The 17,210-nt window shown below is 48.9% G+C and overlaps 1 protein-coding gene across 1 annotated transcript in view; it reads right to left on the reverse strand.

The window, feature by feature from the left end:
• lrp12 (low density lipoprotein receptor-related protein 12) overlaps positions 1-17,210 on the reverse strand; it is an 84,548-nt gene that overhangs the window by 51,485 nt on the left and 15,853 nt on the right. Inside the window, exon 2 of the mRNA XM_072467214.1 lies at positions 367-429. Within this exon, the coding sequence (XP_072323315.1) occupies positions 367-429 (63 nt within the window). The remainder of the gene's footprint in view (positions 1-366; positions 430-17,210) is intronic.

Raw genomic sequence — 17,210 nt, forward strand, 5'->3', positions numbered from 1 at the left:
CAATGAATATGCCCAAGGAACATTGTGAGATGATTACTCCACCAATCTTACTCTGATCTAATAACTCACTACATACACTGCACTGTATTTGCACTTATTTATAGCATACATACTGAATGTACTGACTCTCCACTGCCAAAAATAAAATAATGTCTTAATCAACGTATTCTCATATATCAGCTTCTATGTCAACTCCTGACTTCCTTTAACATCGGTGCAGCCCAGCAAACACAACACTCTTGGAAAACTGCCGAATAAAATTGCAGCTGAAATCCTTGAACCCTAGAAGAGAAAGACATCAACCCCTTACCCAGTGTCAGCCCTCTCCCTAGCACAATCACTCATTTGAAAAAAATAGAAATATACCAGCTGAGATCTGTGAAATGTGCGCATTTCCTGAACCATACTTTCCTCCTAGAACGCTGTCCCCTGAAACAAAAGTAAAAAAGCATAAGTTCAGCACATCAAGAATAACTTCAATAAGCAAATTTTATTGACTTCATCCATGAAAAAAATATATTTTGCAACGGAACTCAAAATATGCAGATATTTGTTTGCTATCCAAAGAAAGTTACGAATTGACTTCCGGTTATGCGGAGCTAAGCCGCACAATTCGGCAGCTCCCGCTATTACGGATTTTCGGGCTCGTTAGAGGAGCCCCAACGGAATTTTTTTCGAAGACAGCCTGTGGGGAAGGGAAGAGAGAGGTCCCCCTCCAACTTTTATGGACCGGACCAGAAGTGAAACGGCCAAAAAAGCAGCATTGGAGCAGCGGGAGAAGTGAGGGGAAAAAACCCCAAATGGCGGCAGCCAGGGACAAAGCGGAATGCGGGCCGGAGCTGCAGGAGTTCATCACGCGCTGCTTCGAGGAGCTGCGCAAGGAGATGCTGGCGCCTATGTTGTCGGCAATTGAAGGACTAGGGATGACCCAGAAGGCCCACGAGGTAAAGATCCAGGAGGTACAGAAAAGAGTCAGTGAGAATGAGGACGAGCTCTTGGGCCTGGCGGTGAGAGTGGAGCGGCACGAGGCGCTACACAAGAGGTGGGCGGGAAGACGCGAAGACCTGGAGAACAGGTCGAGGAGAAAGAATCTGCGGATCCTGGGTCTCCCTGAAGGAGTGGAGGGGGCCGATGCCGGGGCATACGCGAGCACGATGCTCGGGGCGATGATGGGCGCGGAGGCCCCTTCGAGGTCGCTGGAGCTGGGCGGGGCACGCCGGGTGCTGGCGAGGAGGCCCAAGGCAAATGAGCCGCCGAGGGTGATGGTGGTGAGATTTCGCCGGTTCACGGACAGAGAGAGGGTCCTGAAATGGGCCAAGAAGGAGCGGAGCAGTAAGTGGGACAATGCAGAGATCCGAATATACCCGGACTGGAGCACGGAGGTTGCAAAGCGGAGAGCGGGTTTCAACCGGGCCAAAGCGGTGTTGCACCGGAAAGGAGTGAAATTCGGAATGCTGCAGCCAGCGCGACTGTGGGTCACATAGAAGGGCCAACACTATTACTTCGAAATGCCTGAAGAGGCGTGGACCTTCATCCAAACCGAAAAGTTGGACTCTAACTGAGGGTTTGTGAGAGTGTGGGGGATGTTTGAGGTTTGATGTGTGATGGTTGTTGTATATAGGGGGTCAATCACGCGCAGGAAATGTTACATGGGCTGGGGGAGAGAGAGACAAGACCGCGACAGGAGCTACACCAGAGGGGGCGGGGCAGGCTTTGGAAAGCGCAGGGTTTTTCCTGTCCACGCCTTTTCCTGAGGAAGAAAGGCGGGAAGGGGAACAAAGGAACGCATACTGATTGGGACACTCCCACACGGGGAGGTCAATGGGACGGCGGGGGAAGCCGGGGTCAGCAGGTGTCAGCTGACTTACGGGAGTGATATGGGGGAGCAAAAAAGCTAGACAGGGGTCTAGTGGGGGGGGGGGGGGGGGGGGGGGGGGGGGGGGGGGGGGGGGCTGCTGCACTGGCCGAAATGGAATGGGACACACAGAAGAGGTGGTCGGGGCGGGGGTTCCCCGGCTGGGGGACTGGAGGGTGAGGGAGGTGCGGACACGGGACTGGCCTAGAAAAGGAGATGGCTAGTCGGGGGGGGGGGGGGGGGGGGGTCTGAATGGGCCGGTGAAGAGGGCCCGAGTGTTCGCGCACTTAAAGGGACTGAAGGCAGACATGGTCATGCTCCAAGAGACACATCTGAAGGTGGCGGACCAGGTCAGATTAAGAAAGGGATGGGTAGGACAGGTAGTCCACTCGGGACTGGACGCGAAGAATAGTGGGGTGGCAATATTGGTGGGGAAGCGGGTGTCATTTGAGGCCAAGACTATCGTAGTGGATAATGGAGGGTAATATGTGATGGTGAGCGGTAGGTTGCAAGGGACGTGGGTGGTGTTGGTAAATGTATACGCCCCGAACTGGGATGATGCTGGATTCATGAAGCGCATGTTGGGGCGCATTCCGGATCTGGAGGTAGGAGGCCTGATAATGGGAGGGGACTTCAATACAGTGTTGGACCCAGCACTGGACCGCTCCAGATCAAGGACTGGAAAGAGGCCGGCGGCGGCCAAGGTGCTTAGGGGGTTTATGGATCAGATGGGGGGAGTGGACCCATGGAGGCTTGCAAGGCCGCAGGCCAGGGAATTTTCTTTTTTCCCATGTGCACAAAGCCTACTCCCGGATAGATTTTTGTGTTCTGGGCAGGGCGCTCATCCCGAGGGTGGAGGGGACGGAGTATTCGGCCATAGCCGTTTCGGATCACGCCCCGCACTGGGTGGAACTGGAGCTGGGAGAGGAGAGGGACCAACGCCCGCTGTGGCGGCTGGATGTGGGACTGCTGGCAGATGAGGTGGTGTGTGGGAAGGTGAGGGGGTGCATCGAAAGGTACTTGGAGGCCAACGACAACGGGGAGGTGTGGGTGGGGGTGGTATGGGAGGCGTTGAAGGCGGCGACCAGGGGAGAGCTAATCTCCATCAGGGCTCATAGGGAGAAGACAGAGGGCATGAAAAGGGAGAGGTTAGTGGGGGAGATTTTGAGAGTGGACAGGAGATACGCAGAGGCCCCGGAGGAGAGATTACTTGGGGAAAGACGACGGCTCCAGGCGGAGTTTGACCTGTTGACCACAGGTAAGGCGGAGGCACAGTGGAGGAAAGCGCTGGGGGCGACCTACGAGTATGGGGAAAAGGCTAGTCAGATGCTGGCACACCAGCTCCGTAAGAGGATGGCAGCGAGGGAAATAGGGGGAGCCATGGTTCGGAGTGCGACGAAAATAAATGAGGTATTTAAGGCCTTCTATGAAGAGCTGTACAGATCCCAACCCCCAGAGGGGGAAGAGGGGATGAGACGATTCCTAGACCAACTGAGATTGGGTGGAGGAGCAAGAGGTGGCTGGTTTGGGGGCACCAATTGGGTTGGAGGAGCTGAGCAAGGGTTTGGGGAGTATGCAGGCGGGGAAGGCCCCGGGACCGGACGGGTTCCCGGTGGAGTTCTACAGGAAGTACGTAGACCTGTTGGCCCCGCTACTAGTGAGGACCTTTAATGAGGCAAGAGAGGACCCTGCCCCCGACAATGTCGGAAGCGACAATTTATTTGATCCGAAAGCGGGACAAGGACCCACTGCAATGTGGATCGTACAGGCCGATCTCGCTCCTCAATGTGGATGCTATGTTGCTGGCAAAAGTGCTGGCCACGAGGATCGAGGACTGTGTCCCGGGGGTGATCCACGAGGACCAGACGGGATTCGTAAAGGGCAGGCAATTAAACACCAATGTGCGGCGGCTCTTAAACGTGATAATGATGCCATCGGAGGAGGGAGAGGCGGAGATAGTGGCAGCTATGGACGCGGAGAAGGCCTTTGACCGAGTAGAGTGGGAGAACCTCTGGGAGGTGCTGCGTAGATTTGGGTTCGGGGGAGGGTTTATCAGTTGGGTTAAGCTCCTTTACAGAGCCCCGGTGGCGAGTGTAGTGACGAACCGGCGGAGGTCGGAGTACTTTCGGCTGTACTGAGGGACGAGGCAGGGGTGCCCCCTGTCCCCCCTGTTGTTTGCATTGGCGATCGAACCCTTGGTCATGTCACTGAGGGAGTCTAGTAAATGGAGGTGGGTGGTCCGAGGGGGAGAAGAGCATCGGGTGTCGCTTTATGCGGATGACCTGTTGCTGTACGTGGCGAATCCAATGGAGGGGATGGTGGAGGTCATGCACACTCTAAGGGAGTTTGGGGAGTTTTCGGGCTATAAGCTCAAAGTAGGGAAGAGTGAGCTCTTTGTATTACAGGCAGGCGACCAAGAAAGAGGGATAGGGGGAGGAGGGCGGAGGGGAGCTGTCGGTATCTGGGGATCCAGATAGCCAGGAGTTGGGGGGCCCTACATAAACTGAATCTGACGAGGTTGGTGGAGCAAATGGAGGAGGACTTCAAAAGATGGGACATGTTACCGCTCTCGCTAGCGGGTAGAATGCAGTCGGTCAAAATGGTAGTCCTTCCGAGGTTTCTGTTTGTGTTTCAGTGCCTTCCCATCGTGATCACCAAGGCCTTTTTCAAGAGAGTAGGTAGGAGTATAATGGGGTTTGTGTGGGCGAATAGGACCCCGAGGGTAAGGAGAGGGTTCCTGGAACGCAGTAGGGACCGAGGAGGGTTGGCGCTGCCAAACCTAGGGAGCTACTATTGGGCAGCAAATGTGGCGATGATCCGCAAGTGGGTTATGGAGGGAGAGGGGGCGGCATGGAAGAGGATGGAGATGGCGTCCTGTAAAGGAACGAGCCTGGGGGCGTTGGTGACGGCACCGCTGCTGCTCTCGCCGACAAGGTACACCAAGAGCCCGGTGGTGGCGTCAACGCTAAGGATCTGGGGCCAGTGGAGACAGCAGAGGGGTGCAATGGGAGCATCGGTGTGGTCCTCGATCAGGGGTAACCACCGGTTTGTCCCGGGGAAGATGGACGGGGGGTTTCAGAGCTGGCATCGGGCGGGGATTAGAAGAATGGGGGACCTGTTCATTGACGGGACGTTTGCGAGCCTAGGTAACTGAAGGAGAAGTTCGAGATACCGCTGGGAAATGCCTTTAGATATATGCAGGTGAGGGCGTTTGTGAGGCGACAGGTGAGGGAATTCCCATTGCTCCCGGCACAAGAAATTCAAGACAGGGTGATCTCGGGTGTATGGGTCGGGGAGGGCAAGGTGTCGACAATATACCAGGCGATGAAAGAAGAGGGGGAAGCGCTGGTAGAGGAGCTGAAGGGTAAATGGGAGGAGGAGCTGGGGGAGGAGATTGAGGAGGGGCTATGGGCTGATGCCCTAGGTAGGGTTAATTCCTCCTTCTCGTGTGCCAGGCTCAGCCTGATACAATTTAAGGTGGTTCACAGAGCGCACTTGACGGGGGCGAGGTTGAGTAGGTTCTTTGGGGTAGAGGACAGATGTGGAAGGTGCTCAGGGAGCCCGGCGAACCATGTCCATATGTTTTGGTCATGCCTGGCACTGGAGGGGTTCTGGAGAGGAGTGGCGGGAACAATATCTCAGGTGGTGAAAGTCCGGGTCAAGCCAAGCTGGAGGCTAGCAATATTTGGAGCAGTAGATGAGCCGGGAGTGCAGGAGGCGAAAGAGGCCGGCATTCTGGCCTTTGCGTCCTTAGTAACACGGCGAAGGATCTTGCTAATGTGGAAGGAGGTGAAGCCCCCCAGCGTGGAGGCCTGGATAAACGACATGGCTGGGTTCATAAAGCTGGAGAGGATTAAGTTCACCTTGAGAGGGTCTGCGCAGGGGTTCTACAGGCGTTGGCAACCGTTCCTAGACTACCTCGCGGAGTGTTAGAGGAAGGTCGGTCAGCAGCAGCAGCAACCTGGGGGGGGGGGGGAACGTCCGGGGGGTGGGGGGGGGGGGGGGGGAACGTCCGGGGGGTGGGGGGGGGGAATGGGGGATTGCCTGGGAGGGTGGATGAGCAAGAGACAACACAAAGGGTTGGGGAGACTGGTACGTGCAGCGTACAGCGCGGGAGCAGAGAGAGCCGGGACAGCGAAAACAGCGCCGGAGGAGAGAGACGGGAGATTTAAAAAGCGCGGGAGGAGAGAGCCGGGAGAGGTGAGTGCACAAAAGGTGTGGCAGGAGTGCCTTTAGTCACGGAGTGCTGATTGGAACAGAGTGCATCTGAGTTTAGGTGAGTGACTGAGTTGGAGTGCTGATTGGAACAGAGTGCATCTGAGTTTAGGTGAGTGACTGAGTTGGAGTGCTGATTGGAACAGAGTGCATCTGAGTTTAGGTGAGTGACTGAGTTCGGGTGAGTGGCGAAAGAGGGCTGTGTTTTTGTTGGTGTTCGGGTTTATCCTTGAGGTTCTATTTTTTTTTTAAATGATTTAAATTAATTAACTAGTTGAATATGGCTGGACAGGTGATGTGCTGTTGCTGTATGATGATGGAACTGGTGGATCCCATTGAGACCGTCAGTGACCACATCTGCAGAAAGTGTTGGCTGCTCGAGGAACTTCGGCTCAGAATTGATGAGCTGGAGACCGAGCTGCACACACTGCGGCACATCAGGGAGGGGGAACATTACCTGGACGCTTTGTTTCAGGAGGCAGTCACACCCGGTAGAATAAGTTCTGTTAATTCGGACAGTGGCCAGGGACAGAGTGGTGTGACTGCAAGGGAGGCAGGTAGGGGGATCCTGAGTTTAGGAGTTGAGGAGCCTCAGCCCTTGACCTTGTCCAACAGGTATGAGGTACTTGTGTGGATGAGGAAGAGGGCTGTAGGGAGGATGCGTTGACTGACCACTGCACCGTGGTACAGGAAGCCATTCAAGAGGGGGGAGCAAAAAGACAAGTGGTAGTTGTAGGGGATTCTATAATTAGGGGGATTGATGGCATCCTTTGTAAGCCAGATCGAGAGTCCCGCATGGTGTGTTGCCTGCCCGGTGCCAGGGTGAGGGACATCTCTGATCGGCTTGAAAGGATTTTGGAGAGGGAGGGGGAGGATCCAGTTGTTGTGGTCCACGTTGGGACTAACAACATAGGTAAGACTAGGAAAGAGGACCTGTTTGGGGATTATCAAACACTAGGGACTAAATTAAAGAGCAGGTCCTCCAGGGTTATAATCTCTGGATTACTACCCGAGCCACGTGCCAATTGGCATAGGGTTGAGAAAATTAGAGAAGTTAACACGTGGCTAAAGGAGTGGTGCGGGAAAGAGGGATTCCATTTCATGGGGCATCGGCATCAGTACTGGGGCAGGAGGGACCTGTACCGTTGGGACGGTCTTCACCTGAACCATTCTGGGACCAGTGTTCTAGCGAATAGGATAAATAGGTTGGTTACAAGGACTTTAAACTAGCAAGTTGGGGGGAAGGGAAGTGTAAAGCTATGGACGGTATAATGGTTAATGGAGATCAAGGCAGCAGGTTACATGACAGGTTATTATGTAGAGATATGGGTTCAAAGACAAGGAAAATTAGGAGAAAGGGTAAGAGGAGAAATAAATTGCGAAAAGTTACTGATCAAGGTGTTAGGATTCATAACAAAGACATAAAAAACAGCATAAGTGTACTTTACCTGAATGCTCGTAGTATACGAAATAAGGTAAATGAGTTGATGGCGCAAATCATCGTGAATGACTATGATTTAGTGGCCATTACTGAAACATGGTTAAAAGATGGTCACGACTGGGAGTTAAATATCCAAGGGTATCAGACTATACGAAAGGATAGAATGGACGGTGAGGGCGGTGGCGTAGCTTTGTTGTTTAAGGATGGCATCCGGGCAATAGTAAGGGATGATATTGGTGCTATGGAGGACAAGGTTGAATCAATTTGGGTGGAAATCAGGAATAGTAAGGCGAAAAGGTCACTGATAGGAGTAGTCTATAGGCCACCAAATAGTAACAGGATGGTAGGGCAGGCAATAAGCAAAGAAATAACGGATGCATGTAGAAATGGTACAGCGGTTCTCATGGGAGATTTTAATCTGCATATCGATTGGTTTAACCAGGTTGGTAAAGGCAGCCTTGAGGAGGAGTTTATAGAATGTGCCCGGGATAATTTCCTGGAACAGTATGTAATGGAATCTACAAGGGAACAAGCGGTCCTAGATCTGGTCCTGTGTAATGAGGCAGGATTGATTAATGATCTCATAGTTCGGGATCCTCTTGGAAGGAGCGACCACAATATGGTGGAATTTAAAATACAGTTGGAGGATGACAAGGTAAAATCAAACACTAGCGTTTTGTGCTGAAACAAAGGCGATTACAATGGGATGAGAGAAGAACTAGCTAAGGTAGACTGGGAGCAAAGACTTCATGGTGAAGCAGTTGAGAAACAGTGGAGAACCTTCCGAGCGATCTTTCACAGTGTTCAGAAAAGGTTCATACCGACAAAAAATGAAAGACAGTAGAAAGGGGAAAAATCGACCGTGGATATCTAAGGAGGTGAGGGAGAGTATCAAATTGAAGGAAAAAACATACAAAGTGGCAAAAATTAGTGGGAGACTAGAGGACTGGGAAGTCTTTAGGGGACAACAGAAAGCTACTAAAAAAGCCATAAAGAAGAGTAAGGTAGACTATGAAAGTAAACTGGCTCAGAACATAAAAGCAGATAGTAAAAGCTTCTACAAATATATAAGACAAAAAAGAGTGGCTAAGGTAAATATTCGTCCTTTGGAAGATGAGAAGGGAGATTTAATAATAGGAGACGGGGAAATGGCTGAGGAGCTGAACAGGTTTTTTGGGTTAGTCTTCACAGTGGAGGACACAAATAACATGCCAGTGACTGATGGAAATAAGGATATGATAGGTGAGGACCTTGAGATGATTGTAATCACTAAGGAGGCAGTATTGGGCAAGCTAATGGGGCTAAAGGTAGACAAGTCTCCTGGCCCTGATGGGATGCATCCCAGAGTGTTAAAAGAGATGGCTAGGGAAATTGTGAACGCACTAGTGATAATTTATCAAAATTCACTAGACTCTGGGGTGGTCCCAGAGGATTGGAAAGTAGCAAACGTGACACCACTGTTTAAAAAAGGAGGTCGGCAGAAAGCGGGTAATTATAGGCCAGTAAGCTTAACTTCGGTTGTAGGGAAAATGCTGGATTCTATCAATAAGGAGGAAATAGCGGGGCACCTGGAGGGAAATTGTCCCATTGGGCAGACGCAGCATGGGTTCACAAAGGGTAGGTCGTGTCTGACTAATTTGGTAGAATTTTTTGAGGATGTTACCAGTGCAGTAGATAACGGGGAGCCAATGGTATATCTGGATTTCCAGAAAGCTTTTGACAAGGTGCCACACAAAAGGTTGCTGCATAAACTAAAGATGCATGGCATTGAGGGTAAAGTGGTAGCATGGGTAGAGGATTGGTTAACTAACAGAAAGCAGAGAGTGGGGATAAATGGGTGTTTCTCTGGTTGGCAACCTGTAACTAGTGGGGTCCCTCAAGGATCAGTGTTGGGCCCGCAGTTGTTCACAATTTACATAGACGATTTGGAGTTGGGGACCAAGTGCAATGTGTCAAAGTTTGCAGACGACACTAAGATGAGTGGTAAAGCAAAAAGTGCAGAGGATACCGGAAGTCTGCAGAAGGATTTGGATAGGTTAGGTGAATGGGCTAGGGTCTGGCAGATGGAATTCAATGTTGCCAAGTGTGAGGCGATCCATTTTGGGAGGAATAACAGCAGAATGGATTATTATTTAAACGGTAAGATGTTAAGACATGCTGCTGTGCAGAGGGACCTGGGTGTGCTGGTGCACGAGTCGCAAAAAGTTGGTGTGCAGGTGATTAAGAAGGCTAATCGAGTTTTGTCTTTCATTGCTAGAGGGATGGAGTTCAAGACTAGTGAGGTTATGCTGCAATTGTATAGGGTGTTGGTGAGGCCGCATCTGGAGTATTGTGTTCAGTTTTGGTCTCCTTACCTGAGAAAGGACATATTGGCACTGGAGGGAGTGCAGAGGAGATTCTGCACTCTGATTCTGGGTTGATCCCAGAGTTGAGAGGATTAGATTATGACGAGAGGTTGAGTAGACTGGGACTGTACTCATTGGAGTTTAGAAGGATGTGGGGGGATCTTATTGAGACATATAAAATTATGAAGGGAATAGATAGGATAGATGCGGGCAGGTTGTTTCCACTGGTCGGGGAAAGCAGAACTAGGGGGCATAGCCTCAAAATAAGGGGAGGTAGATTTAGGACGGAGTGTAGGGGGAACTTCTTCACCCAAAGGGTTGTGAATCTCTGGAATTCCTTGCCCAGTGAAGCAGTTGAGGCTCCTTCTTTAAACGTTTTTAAGAAAAAGATAGATGCCTTTCTAAAGAATAAAGGGATTCGAGGATATGGTGTACGGGCCGGAGAGTGGAGCTGAGTCCACAAAGATCAGCCATGATCTCATTAAATGGCGGAGCAGGCTCGAGGGGCCAGATGGCCTACTCCTGTTCTTAGTTCTTATGTTCGGGAGAGAGCCAGTGTACAAAGCTATGTAAACATATCATTTTACCATGTATATATCTTGCTCTGTGCGATTTCTTGTTATTTTGTTACGGGGGGGGGGGGGTTATTGTTTGTAAGGGAGGAAAATTGTGTTAAAAAATATATATATTTTTTTTTAAAAGAAAGTTATGAATTGCATCACCAGAAATAAGTTGAAATCAAAACATGTTAGCAGGAAATGATGACCAGTAAGTAACAGATTTCTAACTATGCAGTGTATGGTCAATTGTACATCTGACGGTGGTGAGGCAGCCAAAGAGTAACTGATCATTGCAAATCTTGTGACCAGCTACGATTATTTCTGCTAAATCAAAAATTATACAAAGAACACTGCTTTACAACCACAAAACTAACACAAAACAGGTCATTTCCTCTGATGTGAGCAGCGTGACAGGGAATGCTGCTGAAAACACGAGAGCTCAAGCAAAGTCTCGAATTACACAAATAACAGAATTTCTTTCTTTTTTTTTTAAACAGTGCAGTAGGCCATTCAACCCATCATGTCTGCACAGGCTCTCTGAAGGAGCAATTAGTGCCATTCTCCCATCTTCTTCCCATAATCCTGCACATTGTTCCTTTTCAAAGAACAATCCAATTCCCTTTTTAATGCCGCAATTAAACCTACCTCCACTCTCAGACAGTGTATTCCGGGCCACACATAGCCACTCACTGTGCGGAAATGGTTTTTCTCATATCTCTTTTGCAAATTACTTTAAACCTGTGCCCTCTTGTACATGGACTTATAGAAGGCATTCGATATAGTGCTACACAGCAGGCTTGAGCAAAGTTATAGCTCATGGAATGAAAGGCACAGTAACTCCACGGATATGAAATTGACTGAGTGACAAGAACCAGAGCAGTGATCCTTTCATGAGTTTGTAGGATCTCAAATTTTTCAAATAAGAGACGAGTGTCCGGTGGTCGTGCGAGATTGAGTTTTATTGTAAAAACTTAGAAAACTTCAATAACTACAAAAATACAAAACAAAAGAAACAAAAGCCCAGTGGGGCATAAGGAGGAAAATAATGGAAGGAGAACAAAGGCGAAGAAAGCGGGCAATACGTGTGCCAGTAACTTTATACCTGCATGGTTTGATACCACCTCCCTCTCTGCTCCCTATTGGTTTACAAGTTTTGAATTGTGACTTCCGAATAGTGGTCTTTACCATCACTCGCATTGGTATCTAACTTACTAGCTGTACTCACTTTGTTACATTGTCACATCTGTAGTCTGGCATTCTGGAAAACTACAGTATACTTTCCCACAGACATTATGGGCGGGATTCACCGTTCCTCGATGCCAATTTCATAATCGGTGATCGGGCAGAGAATCCCTTTGATGCCAAAATCGGGGGCGGCGCCTGGTTTGACGCAGGTTTCGTATGCTCTGCCTCCTCCGAAATGACGTCAACGGGTCGTGCACCGCAAGCCATTGGGACGGCCTTAGCGCATCACCTGAGGGCCCTCCCCCGATGCTCCACCTCCAATGGGCTGAGTTCCCGACTACGCGGTTGACGTGTGGTCTCAGCGGGCAGGAACCCGGTGTGGCAGCTGAGGACTGTGTCCAGAGCCGCCAGTCGGGCAGGAGCCGGGCTGCTGACCAGGGAGGCTTCCGCGAGGGCTGTGGGGGACTGGTGGGGGTGGCCAGAGGAACACAATCTGGTAGGTCGGGTCCACGCACGGATGACACCATGTTTTACGGGGCGACCGATGCAGGTCATTGCCGTGCGCATGTGTGGCCACAGACACCCGGCCATTCTCCAGCCGTTTTTATCTTGAGAGCCAGGATTTTTACGTGGAGTGGATAATAGCCCCTCACCGGTAACAGGATCGGTGAGGGTCCACCGCCAAATTTTTTAAATGTAAAACGCCACAGGCCCTCCGCACTTAGGCTCAGAAACGGTGAATCCAGTCCACTATCTTCAAAACTTGGTTTTTAACTACTTCCCTACTAGTGGAAACAGTTTCTCCCCATCTTCTCTGCCCAGACCGCTCATGATTTTAAATACCTTTATCAGATCCCCTCTCAGCTTTTTTTTCTTCAAGGAAAACAGTCCTAACTTCTCCAATCTAGTTTCATAACTGGTTCCAGGGATGAAGAACTTCATTTTCACAAATCATTTTCTTCACGCTCCCCAATGCCTTCACCTTTTTTCTTCCTGAAGTGAAGCGAGAACTGGATGCATTAGGCCAGCTTAGGCCAAACTTATACAGTGACTTATACAATTAAGTTTAGGATGCTGTGTGCTTTATTAACTCCTCTCAACCTATCCTCCCACCTTCAATGACTTATGCAAATGTGCACTCAGGTCCCTCAGATCCTGCACCTGCTTTAAAGTTATTTTATACTATCTCTCCATGTCCTTCCTACAAAATGAATCACTTCACATTTCTCTGTATTGACATTCATCTGCTGACTGTCCACCCATTCTGCCAACTTGTCTATGCCCTTTTGATGTTCTACACTGTTCTCTTCACAGTTTACAATACTTACAAGTTTTATATCATCTGAAAATTTTGAAATTGTGACCTGTATACTGAGGTCTAGGTTATCAATATATATCAAGGAAGGTAAGGGACCCAACACTGACTTCTGGGAAATTTCACTCCAAACCTTCCTCTAGCCTGAAATCACTACTGTTTCCTGCCACTCAACCAATTTTATATCCATGTTGTTGCTGTCCCTTTCATCCCATGAGCTATAACTTTGCTCATAAGCCTGTTGTGCAGCGTCGTATCAAATGCCTTCCAGAAGTTCATGCACACCACATCAAAACCATTGCCCTCATCGACCCTCGGTTTTGTCTCTTCAAAAATCAAGTTAGACTTTTGTTAATTGACCTGCATTTGTCCATGTGCCTAGTAATTTTGCCCCAAATTATTGTTTCTATAAGTTTCCCCACCATAGTTGATGGGCAGACACACCTTTACACCCTTTTTTGAACAAGGGTGTAACGTTTGCAATTTTCCAGTCCTCTGGCACCACCCTGAGTCTAAAGAAGACTGAAAAATATTGACCAGTGCCTTTGCAAGTTCCACTCTCCCTTCCTTCAGTATCCTTGGATGCACCTTGTCCAGTCCTAGTGCTGAGCAAGTCATGGATATCACGTTTAGTGAGGTGGTCACATTGCAGATGAAGATTGAACAGGCAGAAAAGGCATGGGTGACCACCAGGCAGAGTCAAGGTAGTACAGGAGTCCGCTGCGTCCATTCCTGTCTTTTAAATTATTTTTATTCAAATCAGGGCAACATACAAATAATCACTCAATAACAAAGCCATCCCCCTTTCTAACAGCTGTACTGTTTTGGATACAGTTGGGAGAGATGACGGTGCAAGGGAAAGCAGTGGCAGCCAACTTTATGGCACCATGGGTGGGTCTGCTGCCCAAGAGGGGAAGAGAAAGAACATTAGGGCTATAGTAGTAGGGGATTGAATTGTAAGGGGAACAGATGGGCATTTTTGTTACCTCCCTGGTGCTAGGGTCAGGGATGTCACTGAACTGCTGCAGGTCATTCTGAAGGGAGGGGAGGGCAAACAGACAGCTATCGTGGTACATATTGGTACCAACGATAGAAATAGAAAAAGGGACTTCAGAAGGTAGTAATCTCTGGCTTACGTCTGATACTACACGCTAGTGAGTATAGAAATAGGAGGTTAGTCCAGATGAATGCATGGCAGGAGAAATGGTACAGGAGGGAGAGCTTTAGATTTCTGGGACATTGGGACCGTTTTGGGGGATGGTGGGACCTGTGCAAGGCTAACAGGTTGCACCTGAACCGAAATAAGACCAGTGCCCTTTCAGGGAGGTTTGCTAGTGCTATTGGAGAGGATTTAAACTGACTTGGCAGGGAGGTGGGATTCTGAGAAGATTCAGCAGGGGGAGATGCCAAAATGAGATGAGACAGGACAGCATAGACATTATAGGCCAGTAAAATCACAAGGGAGCTTGGCAAGTTTAGATGGTATTTATTTTAATGCACCAAGTCTGACGAACAAGACAGATGAGATTAGGGCGCAATATTAAACATGGAAGTATGATGTCATTGATGTCACTGAGACATGGTTGAGAGAGGGGCAGGATTGGCAGCTCAATATTTAAGGATAGGATCTGGCAGCGAGACAGGGAAGGAGGGAGTGTTGCAATTTTGATCAAGGAATCAATTACAGCAGTAAGGAGGCACAACAGCTTAGAAGACTCTTCAAAGGGTGGCATGGTAGCACAGTGGGTAGCACTGTTGCTTCACAGCTCCAGGGTTCCAAGTTCAATTCCAGCTTGGGTCACTGACTGTGTGGAGTCTGCATGTTCTCCCTGTGTCTGCATGGGTTTTCTCTGGGTGCTCCGGTTTCCTCCCACAAGTCCCGAAAAACGTGCTGTTAGATAATTTGGACATCCTGAATTCTCCCTCCATGTACCTGTTCAGGCGCCTGAATGTGGCGACCAGGGGCTTTTCACAGTAACTTCATTGCCGTGTTAATGTAGGCCTACTTGTGACAATAAAGATTATTATAAAATGAAACCATATGGATAGAACTTAAAAACCAAAAAGAAGCAAACACATTTCTGCCCCCCTAACAGTCTGAGAGAAATAGAAGAGCAGATGTGTAGGCAAGTTTCATAGAATTTACAGTGCAGAAGGAGGCCATTTGGCCCATCGAGTCTGCACCGGCTCTTTGAAAGAGCACCCTACCCAAGCCCACATCTCCACCCTATCTCCATAACCCAGTAACCCCACCCAACACTGAGGGCAATTTTGAACACCAAGGGCAATTTAGCATGGCCAATCTACCTAACCTGCACATCTTTGGGCATGTGGGAGGAAACCGGAGCACCTGGAGGAAACCCACGCACACACGGGGAGAACGTGCAGACTCCGCACAGACAGTGAACCAAGCCGGGGATCGAACCTGGGACCCTGGAGCTGTGAAGCAATTGTACTAACCACCATGCTACCGTGCTGCCCTGAAGTATCAGAGAAGTAATGATGGGGGAGAGGGTGCGTGGAAAGAGGTTTCAACTTCCCTAACATTCACTGGTGTAATCATAGTATGAAAGGTTTAGAGGAAGCAAAATTCTTTAAACACATCCATGAGAACTTTAAACCAGCACGCAGGTCCTGCAAGACAGGGGGCAGTCCTGGACTTAAGTAACAACAGTGGGGAAGCATTTTGCACACAGCGAGCGTAAATGCTTCAAGATTGTTATGGAAAAGGACAAGGATGGACCTGAAATCAAAGTTTTAAATTTTAATAAGATCAGATATGATTTGGCCAGAGTGGATTGGGAGCAGACACTTTTAGGTAAATCTGTGATAGAATTGTGGGACACATTCAAGAAGGAAATAGGGAGTATACTGGGGCCAATGTGTTCCAACAAAGAAAAAGGGTGGGACCAACAAATCCACTGAACCCTGGATATCAAGGGATATACAAAGAACAAAGAAAAGTACAGCACAAGAATAGGCCCTTTGGTCCTCCAAGCTTGCGTCGTCCATGCTGCCCATCTAACTAAAACTTTCTACACTTCCGGGGTTGGTATCCCTCTATTCCCACCCTCTTCATGTATTTGCTCAAATGCCCCTTAAACATCACTATCATACCTGCTTCCACCACCTCCCCCGCAGCGAGTTCCAGGCACTCACTTCTCTGTGTAAAAACCTTTCTTCGCACATCTCCTCTAAACATTGCCCCTCACACCTTAAACTTATGTCCCCTAGTAATTGGCTCTTCCACTCTGGGAAAACAATTCTGACTATCCACTCTGTCTATGCCCCTCATAAGTTTGTAGACTTCTATCAGGTCGCCCCTCAATCTCCGTCAGTCCAATGAGAACAAACCGAGTTTATCCAACCTCTCCTCACAGTTAATGCCCTCCATACCAGGCAACATCCTGGTAAACCTCTTCTGTAGCCTCTCCAAAACCTCCACATCCTCTGGTAGTGTGGTGCCCAGAATTGAACACTAAATTGAACTAAACAGAATTGAACTATATTCCAAGTGTGGCATAAGGTTCTGTACAGCTGCAGCATGACTTGCCAATTTTTATACTCAATGCCTCGGCCGAAGAAGACAAGTATCCATTATGCCTTCTTGATTACCTTCTCCACCTGCATTGCCACTTTCAGTGACCTGTGGACCTGTACACCCAGATCTCTCTGCCTGTCAATACTTTAAAGAGTTCTGCCATTTACCGTACATGTTCCATCTGTATTAGTGGCCTGGTAACATTTTCAGTACAATGTTTGTCACGGTGTTAACTATATCTACCCTTCCCATTGCAACATTTTGGAATTTCGTAACCTGTGACAACTCACTCAGATCTGACTTGTGTACTTCTGAATGAACTGCTATATATTTACAGTGTACCTGCAACCTACATGATCACCAGGAGTAGAAGCGCAAGAGCACACAGGAAGCCTAGTGACAGAGGTGTTGGTATCCATGTTGGAAGTCAGGGCATTAATGCTAAGCATATCCTCCATAACTAGTGTTGCAAACTTTTGGTTGGTTCAATTGGCTCTGTTTTATAATCTTTGCTCTCGAGTCGCCAGGTATCTTTGTGATACCGCCACGAGGTTCAAGTTCAAGTAATGATCAATAACTCAATACACCGATTAGTAAGATTCAAATCAAAGCACATTTATTATACACAGTAATCGTTACTCATGCACAAATTCTACATCTAAGCTACTTCTACGACTAACAGGCCTATACTTAGCTTCGGACTGGCCCACCAGGTCAGGGGAACAAATGGCCTTTTGTTCGGGTTCGGAGTCT

Source organism: Scyliorhinus torazame, chromosome 11, assembly GCF_047496885.1.
Source record: "Scyliorhinus torazame isolate Kashiwa2021f chromosome 11, sScyTor2.1, whole genome shotgun sequence".
In the NCBI taxonomy this organism is placed as follows: Eukaryota; Metazoa; Chordata; class Chondrichthyes; order Carcharhiniformes; family Scyliorhinidae; genus Scyliorhinus; species Scyliorhinus torazame.